This window comes from Larimichthys crocea, chromosome XIV (genome assembly GCF_000972845.2).
Source record: "Larimichthys crocea isolate SSNF chromosome XIV, L_crocea_2.0, whole genome shotgun sequence".
Classification (NCBI taxonomy): Eukaryota; Metazoa; Chordata; class Actinopteri; family Sciaenidae; genus Larimichthys; species Larimichthys crocea.
The window spans coordinates 10,707,253-10,728,796 of NC_040024.1; the positions used below are offsets into that span (position 1 = coordinate 10,707,253).

Here is a 21,544-nt window from a genome sequence, read left to right on the forward strand (position 1 = left end):
TCCTTTAAAAATGCCTCTGTCTGCTTCTAATAGAATGTTTTTACTTACTTTTAGATTAAGAATCACCTCAAAATCAAATTATATGGTGAAATCTAATCATAATTAAAACAAACATCATCTGAATGTTCAGTTTTTTTTAAATACTAATGGTTAAAATTCAGTTTCAAAACATTTCTACTAATATAAAAGTGGAGTTTTGGTGTTCCCTCCTATAGTGCTTTGCCATCATCCATCCTTTTTCCAGTTAGTCGAGAGGCGGATACGACCTGGATAAGTCTTAACGTGTAATAATAATAATCCAGTAATCTTAATAGTAATGTAGTGTAAAATCAGATGTACAAAAACTGAAAGAAGTAAATGAACGACGGTCGTAGATGTGTGAAGCTTTTTAAATGTTTAGTTTCACCACTTAATGAACAGAAGGTTCTTAAATCTGATACATATCTGATATATATTTAATATATTAGGGATGAAATACTAAAGACTGGTCTCATATTTACACCTAATCATGCTTTTATTTTCATGCCAAGAATGACTCGCTTCCTGTCACACCTTGCTGTCCACAGTGTGCTCGACACATTCAGGCTTCACAGAGCAGAAAACTCAATTAAACCCTAATTTCTCCATTTTCCTTTGGCTGTCAGGGACAACCAATGCAGAACAGGAGCTTGTTTTTAACCACACATAGCAACTCGACAACAAACTGACCCTGTTCTCACTGTCCAAAGATAGAAACGGATTGTTTCTGGACAATTCCTCTCGAATTATAAATATGGTAGATGATTAAAATCCTTAATTTTTGGCAGAAAAAGACGTATTTATTGTTATTAAGGCGATAAGGCGTCCAAAAGTTTAATATTCAAAGATTCAAACACTTGTTTTCTTTATCCAGTTTCTTTTTAATTTCACAAAACACATGAATCTGAGACATGAGCTCTTTTTTTTTTTTCCTTCTGTGCAGCTAAACAATCTCACCAATTTTAAAAACAAGGGAGAAGAAAATAATTTATACATCCTTTTTTTGTTTTTAATCATATCTACAAAAATAAAATCAAATACGAGGACTAAGGCTTTACAGAAAAAAATTAACATATATAAAACAAGTGGGTCTGATCTCTCTATATTACATGAGTGAACAATTTTTTTTGTTGTTTTTAAAAATAAAAAAAGACAAAATAAAAAGACAATGAGATGATAGTTAAAGACGTGTGTATGCGTACAGTAGTTTGCACCGTGCAGGGAAGTTTGTTTGTGCAACATTTAATAAGAATAAAGAAAAAAAAGAAGAAAGAAAGGAATCAGTTGATTTTTTTTTGTTTTTACAGCCGTTGGGGCCACAACGCTGATGTACAAGACAAATGTATGAAAAAAGAGAAATCATGGAAGAAACGTAGAGGTAGAAAATTGGAGAAAAAAAACTGTAGGAAAGAAGAGACGAGATGCATGGAAGAGAGATCCTGATTTTCAACCGGCTCAGTGAGCCGCTTGAAATTCAGCATCCAAAAAATGTGGAGAAGTCGAAATAAAACTCCCTTCGACACCTCTGACGAGGACATTTCACTTTGGTTGAACATTTTTCACATTTTAGCCGCAAAAAAATTCCTCAAGTTTATTCAGGACCGGCTGTCCGTTCAGCGATCAGTAGCTCTCGTTTTGTTTTGTTCGTACGCGACCGCCTCGTCGTCGACGACGACTCAAACTCCTTGGCTAAAGAGTGAAAACCTTCCACCAGTGAAATATCGTTCTAAATCGTAGAATGAGTGGCTGGTAGTGTGTAAGTATACTTGGCTCCTTGCTGGGTTCAGTTTCGTCAGTACGTGTTGTCAGTTTTGAAGCTGGTAAAGAGGCTGGGTAGCTCACTAAAGCGCTCCTTGCTTAGTATTTGAAACCAGCTCAAATAAAAATTCAGTCCAGTGTGATTCTGCCCAGCTCGATAAGAGAAAGAAAAGAAATATTTTAAACTGCTACAAACCTTGTAACATTTTAAACACAGATTTTCTGTCTAGTGTGTGTGTGTTAGAGATCAGACAGATGGGAGTCTGAGAAAAAAAAAACAAAGCGCTTGGCTTTAGTGTCAGTCTTTGCTGGTTACACATGCCTCGAACACGGCGTACAAAAAAAAAGATGACTCCTAAGTATGATCCAAAAAATAGTTCAAGGAATAGTTTGACGTTTCGGGAAACGCTCTTATTGCTTTCTTGCAGAGCGTTAGATGAGATTCCCACCTCCCTTGCACGTATAGGGAGATGGCAGCTTAGCATAGCATAAAGACTGACACCCGGGGGAGCGGAGAAAGCTCGGCTCTGGGCTTAAAAGTTAACAATTATTTGTTTAATTTATTTGTATTACGTGGAAAACTATTTCTTGGCCATGCGCTATAACTTCCTGGAGGTTGCCAGGCAAACCGCAGAGCCCCTAGGTGCTAGTAAGATGCACTATGTTGCTCTAGAAGTGCCGCTATGTGATTTTCTGCTACCTTTGGGCAGAGCCAGTGCCGCTATGTGATTTTCTGCTGCCTATGGGCAGAGCCAATGCTACATATTCCCCCTGTTTTCAGTCTTTATGCTAAGCTAAGCTAGCCAGCTGCTGCATATTAAATGTAAATCTGTCAAGTCTTTGCAAAAAGGCGTATTCCCCAAAATGTACAACGACTCCTTCGCAGTAACTTTTGCTTCATCTAGCTGTAGTGATTTTATTTTTTATTTATTTGTCTTGGATCACGTGCGTAAACTTGAGTTTGTAAAATTATATTTTACAAAGCTTTTCCAGTAAATAGAAGTTGTTCTGTGCAGGAAAAAAGGGTGAGGGTGGGTCTCTCTCTTCTTGGAAAGCTACTTGGTAAAGAGCGCAGTCCTTTCATGGCTTTGGATGTGGGCTACATGGATGCAAACACTATGTACGGTATGAGCGTTGGATGGGAGAAGGGATACGTTGCTGGTTCACAGTATTCACCGTGGTTATTTACACACGCACACACGATACACCGGTAGAGAGAGGACTGACAGGATGTCACACGGTCAAATCTTAAAGTGTAGACAGGCAATGTCGGCGGTGATATTTGGCAGCGATTTGATTTGAGCGACAATATTCAAGTCTGAATCTGTATTCGTCCCGTTCCCTCTCACTCGTCGTCAACATTGCCTGTCTTGAACCTCCCCGTCCCAAAACACAAAAACTAACACAAAAACATCCTGAATCTCCCAAAAAACTTAAACATGATGAGAACAGCGGCGCGTGAACCCACTGAGCTTTGTTAGTGTAAAAATCGCTGAGATCCCTGTACGCCTCTGAAGCAGCGCTGAAAAGAAAAAACCTGCCAGCATTTCAGTAGTAAACAGCGCAGTAGTGTTTCCAGAACTTAAAAAAAGAAATAAATGAGCGATGATGCGTTGCTTCCAAACAGCCGTCTTGTAGCTTAAAAGAAGGATGAACACGGTAACGTCAGTGTTGCTGCAACTGTCCCCCAGTGACAAAGAACTGTAGTGTTTCTCCCACAGTGTGAGGACATGAACGTCTGAGATGAATGAAACTTGACGATGTACGAGTGTGTGTGTGATATTGGTTTCCTTACCCAGTGCAAATAACCTGAATTATATAAACACAGTCCTTCGGCCGTGGTGGCAGGTGAACTCAGTGTAAAGCAACTAATGTGGTGGTTGGTTGGTTGGTTGGTTGGTTGGTTGTTGGGGGGGAGGGGACCCCCGGAGGCCAGTGGCATCTCTTTAGTCCCTGATCGTCCACTGTAGAGGACGTACATGACAGAGGGATGCATTGTGGGTAAAGTGCAGGGGTGATGGGTCCCTCGGCTTTTTTTTTTTTTCCTTTTAAATTAATGTTTCAACACTTTTTTCTGCTCCGTTCCTTCAACCAGCTCTTTGAACTCATTTTCCTTCACAAATATCCAACGTGTCTTTCCACTTGCAGTTCTTCCATCTTTTCTCTCTCTCTCTCTCTCTCTCTTCGTTAGTCGACTTGTCTTCGGCCTTTTTGTTCCTTCATACTTTCTCCTCGTTCCATCCTGGACTCCCTCCGCCTCGAGCTCTGGTAGATGTCCGGGGTTGTGCGCTGACCCCCTCAGAAATCCCAGTGAGTCTGTCCAGCTTCCTGGTACCCAGGGCTACAGAAAAAAAACAACAACAAAAAAAAAACAGCCACGGTCCTTCTTGGGCTCTGTTCCACCGGCCAGTGCATGCAGGGACGAGGGGAGGCGAGCCTAAGCTGCCCGAGTCTCTGACAGTGGGTACATGTGGGAGGGTCCGTATGCCGACAATCAAGATTGAGTGACTCTCGGCAACAACGTCAGAATCCTGTCGACTGAATCTTGGGCTCTGCTGGACTGCCCTCTTTGCCTGGTTGGGTTCGAGGAAGAAGATTAGTACAAACATGATCATCATCTGCTGGATTGCAGAGTTTACGATGTGAATTCAGCTCCCTCTTACCGTCTCCTGAGCCGCGATCCAGAGAAGGTGTTCTGGAGACGGTTGCCGACGGACACCCTTGGTCCTCTGACTCCTGATTGACGGCTGGCTCTGTGAGGGTTTTCAAGAGCTTGTGATGGGCTCTCTCTATTTCCTGCAGACGGGTGAAGAGACAACGTCGTTATCTTCACAAGCGACAAACTATTACAAACGTTGTGGGTTAAAAACAATCCTGAGAGCGGCATGGGCCATGAAGACATCGGAAAAATGGTCACAGCCTGTAGTATATCAGACATAAAAACTCACCTTCAGCTGCCGCAACTTGCTCATCAACCCCTCGATCGTGTTGAAAATCTCGTCCACATTTTTGATCACGTGGCTCTGCTGCCCGCCCTGCGTTTGGCCCGTTTCTTCATCCTGTTCCAGTTGCATAGCCTCTGATTGGTCGGTCGCATCCTCCCCCGGCTGAGACATCGCCTCCCCCAGAGGCTGAGGGAAGTGGCTGGCGGTGGGGGTGGGAGGGTCGTTGGTGGCGTCGTCAGTGGCGCTCTCTCCCTGCTCTGTCGGCATTACCAAGTAGAAAGTGTTCCCTGGAGAACAGACGTGAGAGGATGAATGATGAATAACACACGCGTAACGAGAAGAATGTGCTTGTTTGATAATAACTGCAGCACGTGACCAATTTAGTTGTCATTACCATGTGCAGCGGCCTCGCCTCTCGGCTTGGATGATTGGTCGGAGGGGAGGGCGACAACATCAGTGATGCCGCCAGGGACAGAAGAAGAAGAAGAAGGACCCGCAACCACAGCTATGCACAGAGGATAGACGTGTGACAGTGAAAAGTGTGTGCGGCAGAGTTTCGTGTGTCAATCAAAGAGTGAAAGAGTGCGAGCGGAGACAAGAAGGACGGAATAACGAATCACCGAGTGCAGAGGAAACATGCAGAGGAAGGCAGCCAGATAAAAGCAGCGAGCTGAATTCACTCTCAGTTCAACCAACTTCTGAATTTGTATCTTGAGAAGTGGATGACCTCAGAGTGATCAGCCGAAGAATTTAAATTCGGAAGATTTTCTCGATCCGTTACCTTTCCTCACGACCTGAACACTGGGCTGCTCCGTCTCCGGGGGCGGCGGCAGCAGAACATCTTCGGGCTCGGCCTCCCATTCGTCGGTGCTGAAGTTGAGGACCGTCTCCAGAGACTCCGGCCGCTGTCGCTCCGTGAACGAGCCCCTCTCGTTGGACGTCTCGTTGGTGGGCGTGTCGTCCGAATCGTGGCTCCAACAGTCGTCTTCCAGATCTCGCAATATGAGCTGCCTCAGTGTTTCAACTGTCGAGGCAAGAAAAGCACGAGGCTGATTAAACTTTATAACCTTATAAAAACTATAGAACCAAATTAATAGATCTAAATGTCCCCAAGCATCTTTTTCTTCTTCGTAACGGCGACATATACGCCAATATTGGTATCGATATATCATCTGGCTCTATTATTTATGTGTTTTCGTTCTCCGTCCTCCTCACCGTCTTGTAAAGCGGCCTCCGCCACACCAGCTGCTTTCCTCTCCGATTGGTCCGAAGGTGTGTCGGCCGACAGCGCGATGTCGTCGTTGGAGGAATGTGTCTCCATGGAGTCTGACTGCTCCGTCATTGAGTTGTCTGGAAGATTTCAAACACAATCAAACGGTTTTGCCTCACAAATATTTGCAGACGGTTTGAACAGTCGAGTGCGACGATCACGACGTGGTTATTACCTGGATAAACGCTGCTGCTCACTGAGACTGGAGACGCACTGCGCAGACTGGGGGAACTAGAAAAAACACAACCCACGTTAAGTCGCGGAATGATGGAATAATACAGAAGATATTTTCCATACTTTGTTTATCATTCACAGAGTCACTCACGATATTCGCATGGATCCGTGATTGACCAGTGGTGATGAACCGTCGGCCGATGCGATGGTCTTTTCAAGTAACTCTTTCCAGCTGCCAAACAAAGATCAACAGTCAGCACACGCTGCAGACGTAGACGTGTGACGGAGAGAAAGATTTCTGGAGGCTGAAGAACAGCATGAACTTACGTGTTTTTCTCTGACGCCGTCCCAGCCACCAGCTCGTAGATCTGCCTCTCTGTGGTGCTGATGATGTAGAGCGCTCTGTTGTCTGGAAAGAAATTCAGAGATTTAATGATCAGAAAAAAAGAAAGAAAGAAAATTTTGCCTGCTCAGGCGTGATCACAGACTTACCCGTCGCTACTGAGCGGACCAGCAGCGAGTCCAGCTTCACCAGAGGGCTGAAGGAGGTCTTGCTGTCTCCACTGCCTCCTCCGCCTCCACCCAGCCAGCGGGATGGATACCTCAGCTGCAGCCGGTCGTCTGGGCCCCTCTGTAGAAGGACGAGGCAGTCTGACAGCAGCAGTGCTTGAATCTCTGATGGGAGGGACGCAAAGACGTGTGATCAAAGGGGTATGAAACCAAACCCATGAGACTGCATGTATCCAGAGAAGACGCGCTGACCTATCTGCTTGTCTTTGTTGACTTTCCACGTGAGAGGACCTTCGTGAATCATCCTCTTAGTGGAGAAATCCAGACTCTGGGAGGAAAAGCTTCTGTTAGACATGTCTGACTCACAGTATGAGCAATGTGGACGGTGGTAACGGTTTAAATCACCTTGAACTGAGGGGCAGCATCCAGCCTGCGTTGGTATTGGCTGAGCCGTTGCCGGTGTTCTGTTTCTCTGACAATCTCGTTGACCGCCTGCAGTATCCCTCGGCAACAAGCCTGAGCGCGCTGAAGCGAGGGGAGGTCCGACGAACCGGCTAGACGTAAAAAACAAACAAACATCTGCCTTAAAAACGACGAACTTTTGGGGCTTTTTGTCGTTTATAACACCATGATGCATCTCTTGATTGCTCACCCTCCGTGTGTTTCATGATCTTGTCCAGCAGCAGGGGGTACTTGGTGAGCCTCTGCATCTCTGACACCAGCAGGTCTTTGAGCTGCAGCCTCCGACAGTGAGGACTCGCTTCACACTCCTGGACAAATGTCAAGCACGTAAGCGCGGAGCTACAAGCACGAAGACAGCTACTAGGTGTGTGTATGTGTGTGTGTGTGCGTACCTGGATGATGTGAGCGAAACGAGGGTCTTTGCGTTGCTTGTTCTTGATGAGCTCCAGGGCCTGAGATTGCTGGCTGCACAGCTGGGACGTCTGTTCCTGAAACTCGTCTCCAGCAGCACCTTCAAACTAGAAACACGCCCTGCTGTCAACACACTGACTACACGTACGCGTGTGTGTTCATGAACACGTGTGACGTCGCGGTTACTTCACTCACCCTGGCCAGCATGACGTCCCCGATGTCCTGAACGATGGGAGTTTCTCGCCGCTTCTTTATCGCCTCACACAGACTTGCTGCAACAAATCGACAAAATAAAAGACTAATAAAACCAAACTGTCTGTAACTCCGACGTGGTGATTAGATCTTACTATGTTCTTCCATGTCGGCTCTAAATTAAAAGCCTAGAATACATACTGACTGAGATTACATTTAACAGTCACGACCTTTGCCTGGGATTTGCTTCACTTATTATTATTTACTTAGCAACATACAGCCCTGGATACATATTGACTCAAAGCACAACTCGCTTCACTGTGCAAACAGCAACAGAGGCGGAAAAAGAAGCAAAAAGAAGCGACAGCGTTGGGAATCTTTACTCTGGAAAAACAAGATCACATTAATGCAAAAAAATCATTCAGCACATGAGGAAAATACACCTGTAATTACGGTAAATAAACAGGAATTAGACTTGCATATACACACACACACTGACCGTGGAGTTCATAGACCTGAGGCAGGTTGGGGAAGATGCAGGCCAGCTCATCAGAGTTCAGCACAGACCTCATCTTCTGGAAAAATACCTGATCCAGGACCCGTAAAGTCCGCAGGTGGGACGCCTCGGTGGTGAACAGCTCTGATGATGAACAGAAGAGGGAGCAGCTGTTAATATTGTCATGTTACCACAGTGATCATGGAAGAAGCAGCACGTCTTGACTCGTACCGTATATGACGGCCTGTCTGTCCACCTCCCTCGGACTGAGCGTGGCGAGGAGCTGAGGAGGAACCGTGTCCTGCCAGTTCTGGCTGTCGCACACCTCCTCCTCCAGCGCCGCCGCGTCCGGCAGCAGCGCCAACGGCGAGTCTACGCTCCTGCGCACACACACACACACACACACACAGAAACAAACATGACTATTAGTCTCATCGTTTGTTTCTCGTGAAGAAAAGAGCGTGTGGGCATCTCTCTTTACATTTCCAGACAACTAGCTAAACTGTCGATCACTCGTCTACGGGGGTGACACAGAAACTCACCTGCGCCTGGATCGAGGGGTGTATGGGGGTGTAGGGTTCTCTAGAGACCTGAGTTTGAGAGAGAGTGGAGAGAGATGGCATGAGGCGATAGCCTGCATTTTCAGGGATAAGGTCCGAGGTGTTTGGGATGTAAAAGCTCTCATCCCTTCCTGAAGGATGCAAAGAAATATCTGCCAGTCAAACACTTTGTTTTCTGGTCTTTACCGTGCAGAGCTGCTGGACGCGGACGACGAGGCGCTGTGCTGCAGCGGCCTGAGGCCCGGCCCCTCCCTCTCCTCCCCGCAGTCCTCCATGTCCACGTCGCTACGGGAGCGAGGGACGGACTCCGTCCCCGAGACGACGCCTCGGCGCCGCCCTTCACCCTGAGCCTTCAGCGACTCGCTGCGTGCCAGACGCACGGACACCGTAGGGCTGCAGGAGAGAAAAGACACGTTTAACATGGTGCTGTGAGCTGATATCGAATATCTACTAACGGTTGAGGAGCTACCTCTCCATGCTGTCTTCTCCCAGGCTGCTGGAGGAGAGCCGCTGGGGGTCGGCAGCGTCGCCCCCCTCCTCTCCCGTCTCGGTGTGATTCTCAAACTGCTGGATGATGTTCCTCACACTGCCGGGACGGACTGCAAACACGGACATCAGTTTATAGTTTGATAAAAAACAGCACGCGCTCGTATAAATCGGGGAGTCGGGGACGTTCGAGAACGTAAAGAGTAAAAACAAAAGTGCGGAGAGAAATCATATATACCTTCAGTGGGTGACAACGGGACATGGAATGCTACGAAACCAAAAAAATGAAATCAGAACAAGACACAATGGAAAAATCCACAAATAAACAAACAAACGATAAAAAGGGCAAACAGAGGGCAGAAGGAATCAATGCTGTCTGACAGACACGAACGAGAGCGTCGCGTGTGTCACCAATACTGTCAGGCAATAATGACTGTTCACATAGATTTTACATGTTAAACACCGATAATGTTCTCATAGGAACAGGGTCATGATTAGATGATTTAATGGATGGTCATTTACTGTGTGTGTGTGTGTGTGTGTGTATTTACTGGACTGCGATGTGGAGCGCGGCTTGCCGATGTACTTCAGGATGGGATTTCTCTTTTTATCCTCGCCCCCATCTTTGTCTTTCCTGGTTCCACTCAGCTGCGGAGAGAGACGAGCCGCGTCAAACGATCGACGTACGAACTTTCCTGCGATTGACCGACTTCCGTTCATTTGCATGAAGCTTTTAATTCGCTACATTAGAACATGTGTGTTCATCTCCCATCTGAACATGAAACACTGAGAAATCTTTTGATTTCAGAAAGGACAGACATCTTTCACTAACACCTCAGTGATGTACAAAGTAAAAGGACTGTACTCATATAGTGAAACTCGAGGCGCCTCTTCTCTCTACAGGGGGGTGTCTTTAAAAAGAGACACCTCTTTTTAAAGACACTGATATGCAGAGTGACGTCACATCTCCCCAATCGCTTCCTGTGCGTGTTAGGATTGATTTTATGATTCTACTGATCACTTTTAAAGCCCGCAGGGGTCTGGCACCTTTATATATTGCTTGCATGATAACCCACTATGAGCCAGCTCGCAGCCTTAGATCCTCTGGGGCGGATCACTTCTGGTCGTTCCGGGCTCGAGGCTAAAAACAAGAGGAGACCCTCGACTCTGAAACGACCTGCCCGAGGAGACGAGGCTCACTGAATCACTTAATAAATAAATAAAGTTATTATTATCACGGAGCAAACACCTCATGAAGGCCAGACCACGAGGTGAGCTAATAGATATTTACAGCACTGCTTAAAACAATGACACTGTGTCTTCTTTGTTGATGCTGTAAACTCAAATCTCACTGCAGAATGTTCAACCCTGTTCTTGCATATTTAAAAAAAATAAAATAGTTACATTTGCATCATTTGTAAAATCCTTCTGCGGGGGCGGTCTTACCTTCTTCGTCTTTAAGAAGGCGAGCCACTTCTCCTTCTCTGTGCTCAGACCGGGGAACACCTTGGAGTCTCTGAGCTTGATGCCAGAGTGACGCAGGTAAAGGAGCACGGCCGACGCCAGAGGAGAACTGAGGGGAGAGGAGGGAGGGAGGGAAGAAAAAGAGAGAGAGAGAGAGAGAGAGAGAGGACAAACACGGTGGAGGAGAATATAGATCACAGGAGGAAAACAAACAAAGAGACGATTGAGAGAGAATGAAGCAAATCGCTGCTCGACTCCGACAGACGGGACGTTTCATTTACCTTCTGTCCTCTTCGTGCTTCGATCTGCAGCGGGAGCAGAGAGAGAGACATAAAAAGGTCGGTTAGCTCCTCTCAGATAGAGAGATATATCCTCAGAGTTGAATCCAGTTCATTCAGGTGCAAACGGCGACGTGAGAAAGAAAAAACGGGCTCGCGGCGCTGCGGCGGCAGTCATGTGACCGGTGCTCGTATGAAAGTCAGAGGAATAAATGTCATGTGGTCTTCCAGGTTTTGTGGCTGTGGTAATGACCTTTGTTATGATAGCCTGGGTGAGTCTCCTTCTGTCGCTTTGTAATAACCGTTTTATTGGACAATCTGACCTTGTTGCTAGGCAAACCTGCTTTAACAGTCGCTGCAGGACTGGAGCCAGACGCTGAAGCACATCAACGTACAGTCAGTTAACGGATGAAATCTATATTTTGGCATGACCACTTTAATAAATAAAAAAAACAGGCTGATCTTCTCTAGTTTAGCGTGAACGTGAGTCGACCATCAACCTAAACCTCGTTGCAGTTTTTAAAACAAAGTAAAAACACGACGTAGACTCACAGTATTTCCCACAGGGCGGTGACCTGTTTGTCCACCACCTGTCTCTCCTTCACCGGGTCTCCGTCCAGCTGCTGCAGGTCTCCTTCTCCAAACAGAGAGCCGAGACCCATCATCTGCTTGTTCCTGTGAAACACAAGCGGGTCACTATGAAGTCTACGATCAGCTGTCGCCAAACAGCTCCCAGTTTTTATGATTATTAATGTTAACTCAAATCTTGAGTCGTGCACCTGTAGTCCTGTATCTGGTCCTGGATGTCCGGCAGCACCTGCTGCTGCAGCTCAGACAGAGGTCCTCGGATGTCCTCCTGCGCGTGGAGTCGACTTTCTGAAGGGACGACGGACACGACAACATGTCAAACAACCTTTAAATGACATCAGCCACAAAGAAAACTTCCACTTTCCACTTTGTTTTTTAAGTCACGTGAAAGAAAACCAGACAAAAAAGATTCAATATACAAATGCAAACACACAAACTCTTACCTATATCTGTGAGATACTCCTCTCGTACTTTGATTTTCAGAGGCTGCGAGGGCAAAAAAAAAGACACTGTAATGTTACTGTGACAAAAGAGGAGAGCATCTGTATGATAAAAGTGCTTATCATAAGTTCTCTGATGCCAAATGCGATGGCAACGCCGGGATATGAAGAGATAATTAAGACGTACAGCTTCCGGGTCCAGGAAATGGGAGCAGATCTGAGGTGCAAGTGCGCGGGCGTCTTTAGGACTGGAGCCCAGGTAGGCCTCCACGGAGAGGTAAAACAGCTGGTGAAGACACACAGAACCATGAATGGAAGCCGACAAACACATACACACACACGGCAACGATGAAAAATTTGAGTTATAGAAGAGTTATAGAGGAAAAAATGGAAAATTGAGCTGTTTTTATGCAGATTTTTCATTTATTTATGAACAAACCTGAGCAGAAAATTTTAAAAATATCAGAAAAAAATCTTGGCTGAGGAGGAAAAGTTGCTCCGTGAATAAATCGTCAAGTACCACGACGCATGCGACTTCAATGTCCACTTAAGAGAGGAAAACTCCGTCATGTTTTCTGCAAACTCTTCCACCACGCGAGGTTTAAACCGGTGCCTCGTTGAATTCACATAATTAACGTAGGGGACTAACTAACCAGAGGGTTTGGGTCCAGAAGCTGAGTGAAGACGTATCTCATGAACACGGCCATGTGCGCTGGTCGTGACTTCAGCAGCTCGATGTCCTGGAACGGACCGTCCATCTGAGAGGAAGACGGACAAAATATGAATATTTGTACAGACGGAGGCGGAAGAGGTAAAACGACATTCAAACGTTCTTCTCACCTCGTTAAATGCATAGCCGTCGTCCTCTTCGTCCTCTTCCTCTGGGCCGATGATCTGAGCCTTTCCACCCTTTGAACACACACACAGTTTTTTTTAAAGAAATGGAAAGCAGTCGGTCGCTCACGCTCTTTTCATTCATGCCGTGCTCGAAGGAGTCGGTGACGTGAAATATGACAGAAAGGGAGAGGAGCAGACGAAGAGGAAAGGACAGAGCTTCACGTCAAATATGCAGCTGGTGACGCAGACCTCGTATTTACATCAAGCTTCAGTCAGCATGTCGAGATTTATCATATCTGCTTTCACTGTTTCGCTGTCTGTAGAGGTTCAACAGATTTTAGACAACGTACAAGTCGTTTCTGATTGGTCAACGAGACACTGACTCATCACTAAAAATGTTACTCAGAAAAATTATATATTAACGTGTAAATAAATATGAATAAGGACACTGGAAGACAGCTTTTAATAAAGCGATTCGTCTCGTCTGTGTTCAGACAGTTCAGCGAGCGCAGAGAAGATTTAGTTTTTAAAGAACTAAAAATCGACAAATATGAACTGAGGTAAAATATTTCATTAGATAAAAACGTGTTAATTTTAGAAAATGATTACATCGATCTTTTTTGGAATAGATTCTGACTTTTGGACTTTACGACACCGTGGAGTTACTGCAAATGTTTGGATCAGCTGTGCAGTCGATACAGCACTACGAGCTTTAAGATAAATGTGAAGTTCACAGACTCGGGAGCTAAACCTGTCCAAGGAAAAAATATCTTCTTCATCAGTACAAGACCGAACTAGAACGGCAGTTCAGTGTTTATATGAGCGGTATTTAAACGACGATCTCTAGAAAGCTTTGACAGGGATAGAAATCATCTCTAGGTCGTTACTAAGGCTCGGTCTACTTGCTGGAGCAGAGTACTGCCGTGAGTGATTGTTGCCCAGGTGTTAGTCAGACCTGTGTATCTCCATGGAAACTTAAAAAAAAAAGCTTATTTCTCAAAGCAAACTGTCCCAAAATATGAATATCTTTGGATTATACGTTCTATTTAAGTTGCTATCAAAACAAAGTCTTACCATCGCCCCCTCGTCGCCCTGACCGGTGAAACAAAGACAGTTTCTTTATGTTTGGTATAAACCCGCTGTTGTCTTAAAGTGAATGCAAAGTGCGTGTGTCCATCTCACCGAGTCAGACGGGGTGTGTGTGTCGGAGTTCTGCCGTCGGTGTTGTGGGGTCCTGAAGGAGGATGAGGGGGAGGAGCGGGGACTCTCAAAGGCCTAGGGAAGGAGGGAGGAAGGAGGGGAGGGGAGGGCGAGGGGGACGGCATGAGTGGGACCATCTCATACACGAACAAACATACGCACAAACAACCTCACTGGTTTGGGAGAAGACAAGGCTGCGCAGCTTACCTCGAAGTCTCCTTCGCTTGAGTCCATCGATAGTCGACCTGGCAGAGCACAGAGCAGTTTAACACCACGCATGAAGCCAGTCGTACGATGACGGATGATTATATGAATTATGTAATGTCTCCGTTTACATTTTCAAGAGATACAAACCTTCTCCTGCTATGACGTAGCTCGTGACAGGCTCTGATCGCGTTCCCTCCTGGAGAAGCAGAAGAAAACATTAGTTCATGTCATCGTTACAGACTAAAGTCCTTTGAGGCTGAGTGAACGAAAAGCTCGCCAGAGCTTGCTGACGGGCTGCGTCACGGTCTGGTACGAGAACTGCTCTGCCCAAAGCCACAAATCACGACAGAGAGTGGTGGAAGCAGCGCGGCACGTCACTGGTGAGAGACACCCGGGTGGACGGGACATATTTCATCAGCGGTGCCGGCGGAAGCCACCCAGCTTGCAGACGTTACAGCTTAACTTATTTTTTTATCCTCTCACCGCTGAGCTGAGCTGTTTTTCTTACATTTAATTGTACTGCTGATCCTGCCTAAACCAACATATGACAAATAAAACTAAAAACTGAAAAGTGAAATTTGAGACTAAGTACGAAAAAGTTCGCTTCAGACTGCTTCCTTTTTTTTAGTGTATCCGATCACAAGACAAGAAATTGTAGACGGGAGTGAATTTGAATGTGTGCTTCATTATATGGCCGAGCGTCTCATATAAATCCAAAGGTTAACCACTAAGACCGGTTTGTCAGGGAGCGTGGAAGGACTGGAAGAGAAACGTCTCCTCACCAGATCTTGCTGAATCTTCACCCTGACTTGGTGAGCTCTCCGCTTGGCACTTTCAATCCGCTCCTCCAGTGACGGCGACGGGTTCTTCAAGCGCTCCTCCAGCAGGTCCTGTAAATTGGTCGGGTCTGATTATCAGCAGCACAAGTATATATATATAACAGTATATAATAATGTGAAACTGTATGGATCCTTTCTCTGATATTTGCATCTACAGGAGGAAGCAGTCACGGACCTGAAGTGTACCTTGCACCCTGCAGTGTTTATATATGTGTGTGTGTACCTGCAGTTCAGCCTCTTCCTGCTCCAGCATTTTCCTGAGTATCTGAGTGGCATGTTTCTGAACTTCTGGGTCCTAAGAAAACAAACAAAAACACATATTTAGAATCATTCTGATGACGTACAGCAGCAGCAGACGTTACCTCGTCACTCACCTGTAGTGGTTTGGGTCCAGTGATTCTTTGGGAAGGCGTGCTGCTCAGTCCAGAGGGCAAGGGTGGAGGCGGAGGAGGAGGAACCTCCCCGCCCAGAGACGTCCTTTGATTGGGTGTGAGGTCGGTCTGGAGCGGCTCCAGCGGCAAGGAGGTGGTTGAAGGGGGCGGCCCTTGTAGCGTCAGCGCTACGTAGGTTCCAGCTGTGGGATGGTTTCGAATCAAAGTGAGTGAGGGGATCAGATAAACGCGGGCAAGAGAACAAGAACGCGTGTTTCAAACTCACATTTGATGAGTTTTACCACCTCCTGATGGGACATGGAGGACACCAGCGAGCCGTTCACCTGCGAGGCGGGAAAAGAGGAAACACTGAATGCTTAGAAACCGACAGCTCTCAGACTCAGCACGTGCGATGGAAAGTAGTAAACACCTTTATGATTCGGTCCCCTTCGTGGACACCGGCCTTCACTGCTGCCCCGCCTGGAAGGACAAATACAGACAGTGAAGTTCATGTAGAGGATAACTCATCCTCTGATAAACAACTAATCTATCCGTGTCGTCTCAGACGCTATCACAGTTTGTGATTTTACAAATCCTTAAAATTGTGTGAATTACGACTAAATTAACTGATTTTAAATTAAAATGAACAACAATCAGCTGTGCTTCTCACCTGGTCGGACGTTCTGCACGAGCTTGACTCTCTCTCCACACACTGTGAAGCCGAACCCGAGCTGGTCCTTCTGCACGACCACACACCTCTGGACAAGACCGGTACCTGGGAGACGTTTGGAGGGATTATTCAGAGACGTCAAATATATTTTAAACGAGAGAAATACACCAGCATGGGGGCGTCGCAAATTACCGGTGCTCTCTGCAAAGACGTCGACGGTCGGCTCCTTCTGCTGGGAGGCAGAGGATTTGCGCTCCGAGTCGCCGATGGTCAGGCTGCTGAGCCTGGGTTTGACAGATGAGAGGAAGAGGTTTAGCATTAAACTCATCGAGGCGATTTAAAAAAATATGCTCTGGGATGGAACGGACCCAAAAGAACGAGGGAGGATTTACAAGAGAGGACAGAGGTGCAACATTCAAACGACATATTCAGAAAACGTGCGGGAGAGAGAGCATGAGAAGATGTACGAAAGGCAACAAGTACGCAGTCGACAGGAAAACTCACCAAGCGGCAAAGGGGCTGAAAGCGAAGCATGACAAAAAAAAGAAGGAAGAGGCAGATAAAGAGGGAAGAAGGGGAGGACAGAGACAAGAGAAGAAGAAGAAGAAGAAATTGAGAACGAAGATCAATCTCGAAGTTAAAAAGGACACAACGATACTGACCAAGAGTTCAAGTCATCCCCACGCTCTTTATACTCGTACAGATTGTAAGCACTGAGAGCAGCCTCCGCTTGAGAGAACATATTTATTTAAGGGTGTGTGACGCAAGGACACACAGTGTAAACACTGAAGTGATTTGGTATTATTCCAGAGGTCGAATGGTTGGTTGGCTTAAAAAAAGGGGACAAATAACCCCAAAACCAAAAGTGAAACCGTCCAGATTTGTTGTGATTTAGTGAGATCCGGAGGTACCGAGCGACTGTTTCTGCCAATTAACGCTGAATCATTCAGACAGGATCCTGCAGCATTCGCTACATTTGTCCAGCAGTGTGTAAGGGTGTGGTTGGGGATGGAAATGGGCTCGATTTGTGCTGAACGAAGCTCAGGAAACAACTTTTTATATGGCTTATTTAACAGCTTTGTCGATTCTGCTGCTCCCTCACTCTAATTCACTGTCTAAGTCGCTCGACCAATGCTCCCTCGTGCTCTTAAGCCATAGGAAAGGTCTAAATTGTGTAAATTGCGAGGCCAGGGTACATGAAATTAAACAAAGCCAGAACACAACGGGTAGAGTATCAGAGTTTAGTCCATGAATCCAACTGGATAGTCTCAAATTTAGTGATGTTTCAGGCCGACCATGGAGGAGTTTGACTGGTCTGATCATCGGGCTGCGTTTCTTCCCCACAAGTAGGATCCCACTCAACTTTTTTGGGTGGACACCCCTACAGCGTGTACCGCTGCAGCCAAAACTACCACACTACCCCCCGTCAAATGCATGCGCTGGATTCTGTCTGAACGTGCCCTAATAAACACTGTCGTAAAAGGCGCCAGAGTTTGCCAAGAGACTAATTTTTTTAATCTGAAAGAAACTAAAAACAGAACCTAAAAACAGAATTAACAGATCATGAAAGGGATTATTTCGATAAATACCTGTAGGCAGGCTTAGAAAACTGTTTGATATGCTCTGAGATCTTGGTTTAGTTGCGTTTTTTTCGCATGTGTGTTAAACCTGGGTAGGTGGAGTCAGCACTTTATATAAAACAAGCTACTGGGATTGCATCAATCCAGTCCACCAATTCGGTATCGCAATACCTGCCACCATATGACCGACTCACGTTAGTAGAGTTAAGTGTTATGTGCTACGATCTGAGCTTCAATCCGAGAGTGCTTGTCTGTTGCCAACTCCACCTCCACTGCTACGTCAAGCCCAAGCGCCCTGATAAAAGCTGCCGCGGCTGTACAATCTGTAGTTGTCATCAAGCCCAAACCCTGACACATAAAGCCCTGGACAGCTCTCCTACCTGAACAGGTGGGTGTTTTTCTTATTGGCTGCCCTGCTGTCACATGACACAAACAGACACAGTAGTAGGCACGTGCACAAGAATAAGCAAACAAACACACACAAACAGGAAAAACAGTTGATAGCAGGAGAAACAGGAAAGACACATGATCAAGAGACAGATGCATCTAAGAAAAGGACAGATGATCACAGAAACACGGTGTGTGCATGGCAACGCGGGGACTGTGAAGACTGACGGTGACGAACGGGATGGTGTCTCTACGTTTTAGCAGCGACAGGCGAAGAGTGACAGCACGAGAACAAAAGAGGTGGAAACCCACGGCTCGACGCGATTTCTTAAAAAGTGAAATTCAACATGAAACACAACTGACAGCAGGGCACGAAACTTTTACGTCTGGTGGCCAATATTTCGTCCTCTAAATGTGACGCACGAGGGCGTTAAGACGCTTTAATGAAACACTTTGTGGTTTGTGTGATTTAATTTGACGCTTTCAGTTTCGGTTCACACGCCCACGCTCGATTTCTGGTGTCAGTCGACCTTTTCACCTCGTTTTTTTTCCAAACAAGCGAACGCACGTTGTCTGCGTCGTCTGGTTCAAGCTCCAACTGAATCAATATTTAAAACATCTCTAAAGAATATGTATTTTTTTGGGGGGTGCACGGTTTGTCCCTGATTTTAAAAAAGCGGATGCCACTGACAGCGAGTAAAACGGTCAAGACTTTGGTTTGTTAACAAACATCTATTGCACGGGGAGAGGGATCCCTCCTCTGTTGCTTTTCCTAAAGGTTTCTTCCACCTTTTTTCCCTGTTAAAAGTTTTTCCTCACTCGAACCGAGGGTCTAAGGACAGATTGTAAAGTACAGATTGTAAAGCCCTCCGAGGAAAATGTACTTTGTGACTTTGTGCTATACAAATAAATTCAGAAACGGTTCAGGCATTCACTTGAATGAACATCACTGGTTTAAACTGTCTCGTTTGTGCAACATGTTTCTTATTCGTCTTCAATCTAAAAACATATTTAGTTTTAAATAGTTTTCCAGGCTGCTGTTGTTTTTTATGCATCTTCTTTCTTTACTCGCAGTTTTATCACCTCCCCGTAAACAACCTGCCTGTCTCGTATTTCCAGTGGTGGGAGATAAAAAAGCATCATCTGGGAGCTACTACATCTCTCAGCAAAAAAAAGGCAGCTCGGCTCGTACCTGTCCAACGTGGAGGTGGGTTGTCTGAGACTCATGTCTGCAGCCTTGTGACACTCCTGCGGGGCGGCGGGTGGGGATCAACAGTCACTGGGCCTCTTTAATCGTCATCATCATCCCCATCATGTCGGTGGTTTCTCAGTCCAGCACAATGAAGGAGAGGAGGAGATGGGTTGTGCTTTCTTTTTTTTGTTTTTGTTTGTTTTTTTTGGATCTTCAAGCTGCTTGATCAGACATGTTCAGGGCCCCCCCCTTTCAAAATAAAAGTCCTCTCCACTACATTAGTGGTTTCAAAATAAATACAAAGGTAGTAGTAGTGTGGTAAAATGGATTCAGGACAGTCTCATCAATCATGAATGAATGAATGTCTCTCTTATGCTGCAGGAGATAAACAACAATAAACTCATAGCAGCAGTGTTGGAGTAATATCCAGGGGGTCGGTCAGGGTTTGTTTACATGTACCAACCTTTAAATAAGCCCAAATACACGAAGCTAAGCACCTTAAACTCGCCAGTTTCTCAGTCATACGCTTGCATAGCTTTGCAAAAATGACTCCCACGTACCTCAGTGTGATAAAAGTGTAGTAAAAAGCACGGTGGGGCTCAGTTATTTACATGTTAGCTCAGTGTAAACAACAACAAAAAAAAAACAAGCGACAACCGAAACCAAACGACCTAGCCGGGGCTAATTAGCAGATTAGCCGGCATGAGCTAATTCAGCCGCGTTTAAGTTTAAAAATCTGCTTAAAAGTCGCATTTTTTTTAATCTAACGAGCTGATTAAAAAGAAAGGGAATGATAACGAAACCAAAAAGACCACCAAGAAGCGGCTTCGTCTTGTTGTTGTTCTTGTTGTTGTTGTTGTTGGCGTTAGCTTCCTGAAGGCCCGATTTGAAGCCGCGGCATCGCGTTGGTCCTCAGGGCCGACATGGCTTCAGCTGCATGCGGAGGGGAGGAGGGTTTAAAAGCGGTGCAGATGCATATATGTTAAAGCTGCATGAATGTTCCAGTAAAGCAGGTCACAGTGGTTTAAAAAAAATAAATCCAGCTTCTCTCTCTCTCTCTCTTCTTGTCGAAGACTCTCGTTGCACACACAGTTATTGCCAGTCGTTGAAATATTGATCTGTGTTGTTTATCCTCTGTCTGTCTGTCTGTGTTTGACTGGCTGCTGATCCACCACCATGTTCTCAAAGATCACACGTACAAACAGAGCAGAGCACAGCAGAGCAAGAGCAGCGCCCCCCTCCGGCAGGGTGCAGGACTGTGTGAGTACTGCAGGGCCTGTCATGGAGCCAGGGCCGGTTCTAGCTTTTTTTGGGGACCCCCTAATTCAGGGGGGGCCAACTCACGACTCGGGGGACGCATGCGGCTATTAGACAATAAGAATGCGGCTCTCCAACTTCCAATCCACTTTATTTATATAGCACGATTTTTAACAAACACAGGGTTTCCAAAGTGCTGCGCAACAAGATAAAACACAATAAATAACACATTAGAAACACAATAAAAACATGAAGTGGACAATAGAAAAATAAAAAAAAAACAATAAGTGATGGGAAGTTTTTTTTTAGGGACTCAGATCATTTGACTCAGCTCACCAAGAAGAGCCGGCTCTTTCGGCTCCCAATTCAGCTCTTCATGTTACCACTTATACATTTTATAATTTAGCAAAATTTTGCACCGTTTTGACATATCATGTTTATATTTAATACACCCTTTGTACTGAAGCATTCAAAAGTAAAAATTACATTTTCTAATATCAATAAATTGCTGTAGCCAATTGTTTTCATTGCATTTACAGACCCTTGTAACTCTCTGAAACCACTAACTAGCACTAACTTAATTGTAGAACTGCTCTGCTACACAAAGCAGATAGAAAAACCTATAAATACTTAAGCATAGAAATATTTTTTTAAAAAAAGGACAGCTATTGACTGTTGGATGCACAAGCACACATGTGACTTCAGTTACCAAACAAAACAAAACTAAAGTCTGTCATCTTTGACACATTCAAGCACACGCAGTCTTTGTGATTTCTGAAGAAATTAGCTGGTTCTGGTTAGAAGTTCTTCCTGTGCCTCCTTTTTTTAAAACATTTTGTGGTTTATTTTGTTTATTCACATTATAACAAAAGCCTTTTAATTTGAGAGTTGGGCGTTACATGTTGGTGGTTTTCCTGTGTTTCCCATCGTTCACTTAAAAGAGCCGGCTCTC

At 45.5% G+C, this 21,544-nt stretch overlaps 1 protein-coding gene across 7 annotated transcripts; it reads right to left on the minus strand.

Moving 5' to 3' along the window:
* Window positions 1-875: 875 nt before the first annotated feature.
* On the minus strand, window positions 876-20,590 carry arhgef11 (Rho guanine nucleotide exchange factor (GEF) 11). 7 transcript variants are annotated; one of them, XM_027287807.1, is made up of 43 exons: window positions 19,336-20,589; window positions 18,137-18,172; window positions 16,681-16,695; window positions 16,369-16,460; window positions 16,177-16,281; window positions 15,937-15,986; window positions 15,793-15,850; window positions 15,510-15,709; window positions 15,359-15,430; window positions 15,079-15,186; window positions 14,444-14,492; window positions 14,297-14,334; window positions 14,072-14,164; window positions 12,893-12,961; window positions 12,706-12,810; window positions 12,240-12,338; window positions 12,056-12,098; window positions 11,804-11,900; window positions 11,577-11,699; window positions 11,028-11,051; window positions 10,729-10,855; window positions 9,834-9,930; window positions 9,521-9,550; window positions 9,266-9,395; window positions 8,983-9,189; window positions 8,779-8,826; window positions 8,468-8,616; window positions 8,240-8,380; window positions 7,744-7,820; window positions 7,530-7,655; window positions 7,328-7,445; window positions 7,081-7,229; window positions 6,928-7,003; window positions 6,658-6,840; window positions 6,493-6,574; window positions 6,317-6,397; window positions 6,167-6,222; window positions 5,937-6,071; window positions 5,503-5,745; window positions 5,116-5,226; window positions 4,725-5,008; window positions 4,440-4,572; window positions 876-4,349 (listed from the first exon to the last, which is right to left on the minus strand). In XM_027287807.1, the coding sequence occupies exons 1-43, from the start codon at window positions 19,368-19,370 to the stop codon at window positions 4,300-4,302; spliced, it is 4,344 nt and encodes a 1,447-aa protein (XP_027143608.1). In that variant the 5' UTR covers window positions 19,371-20,589; the 3' UTR covers window positions 876-4,299. The 7 variants fall into 7 exon arrangements, with proteins under 7 accessions (XP_027143608.1, XP_027143614.1, XP_027143612.1 ...); XM_027287813.1 differs by lacking the exon at window positions 14,072-14,164 and having other exon boundaries at window positions 19,336-20,590; XM_027287811.1 differs by lacking the exon at window positions 18,137-18,172.
* Window positions 20,591-21,544: the final 954 nt, after the last annotated feature.

What these genes read in the sequence shown, in the direction of transcription:
- arhgef11 (XM_027287807.1), bottom strand. Translation starts at nt 19,370, where the DNA reads ATGAGTCTCAGACAACCCACCTCCACGTTGGACAG. An exon ending in GGTGGTAAAACTCATCAAAT is followed by an intron (nt 15,710 to 15,792) that starts GTGAGTTTGAAA and finishes ACCATCCCACAG; the next exon opens with CTGGAACCTACGTAGCGCTG. An exon ending in AGGCGAGGCCGCTGCACATG is followed by an intron (nt 5,009 to 5,115) that starts GTAATGACAACT and finishes TCTGTTCTCCAG; the next exon opens with GGAACACTTTCTACTTGGTA.